At 40.2% G+C, this 7,799-nt stretch overlaps 1 protein-coding gene across 1 annotated transcript; it reads left to right on the top strand.

Moving 5' to 3' along the window:
- Positions 1-2,139: 2,139 nt before the first annotated feature.
- LOC132482386 (elongin-B) lies at positions 2,140-2,574 on the top strand. The gene has a single exon (XM_060087676.1). It carries the CDS (start codon positions 2,165-2,167, stop codon positions 2,519-2,521), a length of 357 nt encoding a protein of 118 aa, XP_059943659.1. The 5' UTR covers positions 2,140-2,164; the 3' UTR covers positions 2,522-2,574.
- Positions 2,575-7,799: the final 5,225 nt, after the last annotated feature.

The raw sequence follows: 7,799 nt of genomic DNA, 5'->3' as shown, positions 1-7,799 counted from the left end.
TACTTGCTGTTACACAGCAGTTATCATATTCAAGCAACCCATATAATTTATTTATTATGTTCACTGTCTTTCTCCAGTTAAAAAGTGAGATTTTGACATTTTTTTTATTGTTATATCTTGGCACCTGAAATCATGCTCAGCACACAGTATGTAATCAATAATTGTGTGTTAAATTAGCTCTATGTTAAATAAAATGATTTTTATCAATAGATATTAAAATGGCATACAATATAGTTAAATACTCTTCCATGATATAGAACGATTCCTAGTATATGTGTTCAACCTACGTTATGCTCTATTTCAAATTAATAGCCAATATTACTGTTGTCCTTTTGGTATGAAATAATAATTGAATGTGGTCAGATGAAAAGCCTTGCCAATCTTTTTGTTTATCCTGGAGGTGGAAACACTTTCTCATGTATTGCAAATCATTCTTCCATCATTACCAGTTGTCACAAATATTACGTATTTTTGTATTTTAGATGTCTTTATTGATTATAGGAAAGGTTAAAACTTAGATTCTAGGGCTTTCGTGGTGGCGCAGTGGTTGAGAGTCCGCTTGCCGATGCAGGGGACATGGGTTCGTGCCCCGGTCCGGGAGGATCCCACATGCCGCGGAGCAGCTGGGCCCGTGAGCCGTGGCCGCTGAGCCTGCGCGTCCGGAGCCTGTGCTCCGTGGCAGGAGAGGCCACAGCAGTGAGAGGCCCGCATACCGCAAAAAAAAAAACCAAAAAAACAAACAAAAACAGAACAAAAAAACAAAAAAAACTTAGATTCTAATAGTCTCCAATATCCTTATAAACAAAAAATGAAAATTGTTTTCTCCCCTTCCACTAGTCAGATATACTTAGTCATGACTCTTTTATCCCATAAATACACTTCTCTCTTCTTGCTCAAGGCAGTCCTTTCTTATAATATCTTGCTATCATTTAAGATGGCTGACCTAAGTCAGAGAACTGTGAAGGAGAGGAGACTTGCAACTGTAGAGTTAATGGCATGCAAACTCCCACTTTGTTTTCACTGTCTTATAGAGAAGACTGATTATATTTGAAGAAAGGTAGTAAATGATTGTCAGAAGGAAAAGGAAAAAAGGCTCAATTCCAACCATCTCTAAGGAGCAGAGAAAATCTGAAAAACAAACGTTCATTCAGGGTTCCCAGCCCCAAGAGAGTGCATGAGGAGAGTCACAGTCTGCTAATCCCAGAGATACCAATCTCACAGAGTGAGAGACTCAGGAGAACTATATTGTTAAGAACCTACTGAAATAACATTCAGAGCAAACACTGAAAATGAATGCTGGCTGTGAACTGTTCATTTGAATGGAGCCTTGGAAGTGTAAATGCTACAAATCCAAGAAAGCTCAAAGGTAAGGCTAAAGGCTAAATGGAGCAGGGCCTGTGCCCACACAGGCTGATAGTGACTACACTATCCTTGCTTCCTCTTTCCAAAGCCCTAACATAAAAATCAAGAGGGAAGCCACCACAGTGATTACAGAATTACTCAAAATGAAATGTAAGAAAGAAGAGTTATTGGAAATCATTCAGGCTGGAGGGAAGAATGGTCAGATTTCTGCAATGCATAGGAACTATTTCATGGACAATTAAAAGAAAGATGGTGACTTACTGTTCTCCACTGAACAGAAACAGAATTAAGCTGAAGGATAAAGTAGAAATGTTAAGAAGGAGGATGTTCTTTCTTTTAGACATTAGTAAATCCTCAGGTTTTCTGATTTAGCAACTACTGGGTACCTCTTTCCCTTGGAAGTAACTTGAACAGTTTCCCCCATGTCCCTGGAATTGAATGTGAAACCATGAAGAGAATGAATGCATAGGTACTCTTGATATAACAGAGGCATTTGTGTTACACAGCACTCCCATCTCTCCCTGCTTGGTTTCGTTCATTGCTTCTAGTAAGTGCTGCTGTTGGGGAGGAAGGAATTTCCCTCTCCCCGTCTAGGTTCTTCTGGCTGGCCTAAGAATTAAATTGACATGAGACAGATTAACAGGAGAAGATCACACAAAAGTTTAATAACATGTATACATGGGAGAGACCCAGGAGAACTGAGTAACCCTACAAAATGGTCAAAACCCTCACCTTGAATACCATCTTCAGCTAAAGACAAAAGAGGATATAGGGGCGTCGAGGGGGAGAGGCAGCCGCCGCGATGGACGTGTTCCTCATGATCCGGCGCCACAAGACCACCATCTTCACGGACGCCAAGGAGTCGAGCACTGTGTTCGAGCTAAAGCGCATCGTCAAGGGCATCCTCAAGCGGCCGCCGGACGAGCAGCGGCTGTACAAGGACGACCAGCTTCTGGACGACGGAAAGACATTGGGCGAGTGTGGCTTCACCAGCCAGACAGCACGGCCTCAGGCCCCAGCCACTGTGGGGCTAGCCTTCAGGGCAGATGAGGCCTTTGAGGCCCTGCGCATTGAGCCCTTCTCCAGCCCACCTGAGCTGCCGGATGTGATGAAGCCACAGGACTCAGGAAGCAGCGCCAATGAACAAGCTGTGCAGTGAGAGGCCCCCCCAACCGCCCTACCCCCCCAATAAAAGATTTGGGTGTTCAAAAAAAAAAAGAGGATATTGGGGGTATTAATTTTGAAACCAAGAAGGACCCTGTGAGGCCCACCCAGGTACAAATCCTTTCCTTGTCTCCCCTATTTCTTGTTTGTAGAAAAAAAAGCTTCATTCAGCCTCCTTGACCTTCCCTGAGTTCCAAAGGGCAGATTCAAATAATTGCTAATCAGAAAAGTGAGCAAATGCAGAGGCAAAGGAGGAGCAATCAAGAAACAATGGTGCAGTGATGGGCCAGGGTCCTGGTTCCTCCTCAAGGGACATACAAAACAATATCTTTGAGTTCTTCTGCAGGAACTAAGGCCCCCCTCTCAGATGGAGGATGGTAACTTCAGGCTGGGCACAAGATTCCTGGAACACCATCCTTTTACCTCACCACCAACCAATCAGAAGAAAGTGTGTACACAGTGGAAGATAACGGAGACTGACCCCTTCCCCAAATGATTGTGATTACTTCCTCTTTCTCCCCTTAAAAACTTTTATGGTCAGCAGAATCTTCAGAGTTGGTTCTTGGATATGAGCCAACCTTTTCCCCAAGTTGCCGGCCTCCTGAATAAAGCAACCTTTCCTTTCCAACCAACACTTGCCTCTCGAGAAATTGGCTTTTGAGTGGCAAGCAGCCCAACCTGATTTCTGTTACCGTTTGGGACTTCAAAGGGGAGGAAGGCAATTCACATAGGGATGGAAAAGCAAAGGTTTGGTAAAGAAATGTTTCCTGGGCCAGACAGAGACAATGGGATACAGAGTGGACTCTGATCTCTAAGACTTAACCCCACCGCACCTAGCCCATATCCTTTGCAGATGTCTCTGGTGATAGCTCTGTTCCTGGAATAGGTCCTCTATCTAAATTCTTCAGGCAGTTAGGGGGAAAGTCAAAGTTTTTTTCTGAATCTTTTGGATCTTGATTCTTTTTGGCTCGAAATAATCCACTTGCCAAAGATTCATTTTAGGGTGGCAAATTTTATTCCCTACACTAGCATCGCCTTTGTGATATGCCTCTCTCAAGTTGTTTTGATGCCATTATTCAAAAACCTGTTTACTGAGTACCACCCATGTGCCTAGATAGACAATGAATATATAGAAGTAAGTGAAAACAGAACTCTGTCATCATGAGGCTTATACAAGGAGAAGAGGGAACAGAAAAGGAAATAAACATGATTTCATATAGTAAGTAGTGCTATGAAGAAGACCAGGGTGCTGAGTTAGTCAGTGATTTTGTGTGTGTGTGTGCATGAGATAGGGACTTAGGGAAGGCCTCTCTGAGGAAGTCACTGGTGAGCTGAGACCTGAAGGCCAAAACAAGAAGGAAGAAGCTTTACAAAGAAATGGGTCTGAAGAAACAGCATACTCAAAGGCCTGGACGGGACCCATTGGCCTGCAGTCCTGGGCCTCTTCAACACCAGTGCCTCTTTACTTAGTCTTTAAAAAACAAAACAAAAAAAACCCCTACATGAATCTTCTGATAAAAAGAATAGAAAGCTTTGACATTTTCCCAAATGGCAACCAGTCACCCCAAACAAAAATTAAGATTAGATGGTAGAAATTAATATTTTTATCAAGTCAAACATTCAGAGTTCGTTGCTAATCATATCACACCAGGTCTCACTGGCAGGAAGTGCTGGTGCAGAGATTTGAAGATTCACTTTTTCATTCTGATTTGAACATAGGATGATAGTTGAATACAATATGAGACATGTCTAATGGTGGCTAAGAGTCAGCACTCTGGAGCCAAATTGCCTGAATTTGGATCCTGGCTCTACCATTTACCAAATCTGTGACTCTGAGCGAGTTACCTAAAACTGCTCTGAGTTTTAATGACCTCATCTGTAAATCATAGATAAAAATAGTATTCACTCCAGAGAGTAGTTATAATGATTAATTACATTCATATTTGTAAAGCACATAGAATAGTGCCTGACTCCTAGAATTAAATAAGTTTTGGTTAAATAAAAATAAAATTAAATAATTATTATGGATAACCTGAGCTAAATGTTGATATTAACTGTAAGAATGTCTTCATAATACTTGCTGCAAAAGAATCATTCCATACATTGTGGATTAAGTACATTGTGGATTTGCATCAGTGCAAATTTATAATTCCTTATGAGTTGAATGAAAGTTTCCTTTTTGGATTACCCATGAAGGGTATGCTTAATCAATTGTTAGTATAAAGAACTTTGTCATGTATGTTTAAGTTTCTTAAGCAATTACATTTTTTTCCTCAAGCATTTTAGCACTGTCTCTTTGTAAGTGCACATTTGAAGTACTAATTATTACTCTTAATTTTTTATTTACTTTATAATAATTTATACCTAGAAACATCATGCAAATGTATTTAAAACATACATATAATTTAATAAGTCAATCTAACTTTATTTTCCTCCTCTGTTTATTCCCTTCTCTTTCTATGTCTTATGTGTAATAAAACAGAAGGCAGGATACCTCAGGTAGGCAATTTCCAATGTGATGTGTTTTCTAAATAAAAAGTAGACCTTTAGATTCTCTTGTTCCTTCCAACCCAACCCTACACACAACATAAGGATTATAGAATTCCCTAACTACTGAGAAGTACTGTCCCTAACATATGCTTCATGAACCTCTCAGACTTTGTGTTGTTGTCCAACATTCATGCCCTGGTGTCAGTGCCATGTATCAGGAGCATCTAAACATCTCACCATGTGCTTTTATATGTATATTTTTTTTTTTTCAGAAATAAGAAGCTGACACATAGTACTGCTATATGGAGTGGCCACACTGTTCTTTGCATAATATTGTTAGCAACTGATTTGCAGATATTTGTACAATTACTTTTCTTTTTCTGTTTCTCAGATGATCTCTACAAAGAAACACTATTCAAATTCAGCAGGTCTCAAATTTTAATCCCCAATACTTGCTTTTGTGAGCAATCCATTTTATATCACTTGCTATGATGTCAGTACCAAACTGTGCACGTAAATTTTGCTCATGTGCCCTATGTAGTACTGTGATGACACTTCTGTTCCTATTTATTGAGACTATTATGGCTGCAATTCTATCCTGAATCTTATATCGAATCCCCCACCATGCGTGGACCTCCAGGTCTGGTGACATGTGTCACCACTCAAGTGTTCGCAACTCCTCAAACAAGCTTCTTCACACCGAGTCATCTGCCTACTTCGAACCCTCAAAATATATTCAGATTTTTCCCCTGATTCTTGTTAAATTAAAACAAAACAAAACAAAAAACTGCTTGTCAATCAGTTGTAGCTACATACACCAAAAGACACTAGATGCAAAAGACACCTTGTGTTATATGGGGACCATGAATATAAACACTGTGACCTGAGGAATTTTTCTTGCAAAGAATTCCCACTGTCATTATCTGTAGGGAACTAATGCCTCATCTCTGACTCTTCTGGGAAGCTCCCCTACATACCACATGTGGGCTGGCAGACCTGGAACCAGATCAGTGCATAGCTGCAAAAGCTTTCTAGTCCACGTTGTAATTTTTGTGCAGTTTTGTTTTCAGTGCCAGTCATTTCATACTTACACCATTTAACTTCAAAAAGTATTTATTGGGTCTCTATTACATTTCAAGCACTTAGCTGGGCATAATGATGAACAAGACATGGTCTCTGCATTCCACAAGTTCCATGGATATCAAAGATGATAAGTGGGTAAACAGTCTTATTCACAGTACAGAGCAGTGAATGCTAAGCTATGGAAGCTCAGAAAGCAAGCAAGTTCCTTAAGGCAAGGTCAAAGAGGATGGGGGAGGAGAGAGTAGGGGTCATGATGGCATTTCCTGAGAGCATGAGGCTAAATGAGTCTAAGAGTTTCTTTCCAGCTCTGTTTCTGTGATATTTCTCACCCCATATGTTAACTGTAATCACTGCTGACTTCCTATTGAACAGTGTTCATATACTTGAACCCTAGTATTAAAGCTCTAGGAGAATAGTAGGAGTTACCAGTAATTGAGAAGTGTGATGAGTGTGATGACTTCAGAGCAAGTGTGCAACACTTAGCCTCTGTTTCATTAAACCTCAACTAGGTTGGAAAGAAGAGAGAAGAGAAAGATAATTAAGGAATTCCAACTTGATAAGCTTTGGGGAGGTCGGAGTAAAGGAGGTCATTTGGGAGCCAAAGGTATGAGATAACAAGATGCTTTAAGAAGACAGTGATGCTGTTCAGTAATGGAAGAGTGACAAGAAGGGAAGGGAAAAGGTGTGCAGCATGAGGAGTCATCATAGGAAAGAGGAGAGTGGAGCAATGCATCTCCAAAGAAACTGATGAGCCGGCGTTTATATGAGTCCTCAGGAAGCATGCTTACTATTCTGCCACACTATGATGAGGCATTTTTCCCAGGTTGTTTCTAAAACAGATTCCATAATATTTTAAACATTCCAGATGGCATGTGTTTCAGCATCCCGAAATTATTGATAATTATAATCCACAGATATTATCACATTAATTTATGATAAAACTCTTTCAATGTGAGGAAAAAGAAAGTGCCCCTTAGTAATTTACTTCAGATGCAATATGTACTCATACATAGGGCTGATGTACTCTGCTATCACACATTAGGGACATCCCCAATTATGTGTTCCTTTCTGCCTCATAACTTGCCTCCTTCCTCTGGGACTGCATTAACACCACCCTTCCTCTCTATTCTGCATGCCTAACTCTTAGTCATTTCTCAGGTCCTGAATTCAATGTCATTTCCTCTGATAAGCCTTCCCTGGCCCACAAGTGTAGGTCAGACACTCCTTTAATAGGCTATCCTAACACTATAATTTTCTTTTATAATACTGCAACCGTAATTATAAAAGCATTTGTGTTATCATTTAATGTCTTCCCTCCACCACTTTCCTAGTTAGAATGTAATTTCCATAAAGGCAGGGGTCACCATATTCCCAGGCATTGTCAGAAAGTCTAACACATGGTAGGTAGTCATTAAATCTTTGCCAAGTGAATAGATGATTCAGTTTAAATGCAATTATTAGACCGAATATGTATAGAAATATCTGAGGTTCCTGATACATAGGAATCTATAGAATAGATTATATATTTTTTCATTTAGGACAAACTCCTTTTTGATATTGCTAAGATTCATCTGTGATATTCTATTTATTTATTTATTGGCCACTCAATGCAGCTTGCGGGATTTCAGTTCCCCCACAAGGGTGAACCCCTTGAACCTGGGCCACAGCAGTGACATCACCTAATCCTAACCACTAGACCA

Source organism: Mesoplodon densirostris, chromosome X (assembly GCF_025265405.1).
Source record: "Mesoplodon densirostris isolate mMesDen1 chromosome X, mMesDen1 primary haplotype, whole genome shotgun sequence".
Taxonomy (NCBI): Eukaryota; Metazoa; Chordata; class Mammalia; order Artiodactyla; family Ziphiidae; genus Mesoplodon; species Mesoplodon densirostris.
Note: the sequence above shows the minus strand (reverse complement) of the source record. Positions and strands in the feature narration are given on the sequence as shown.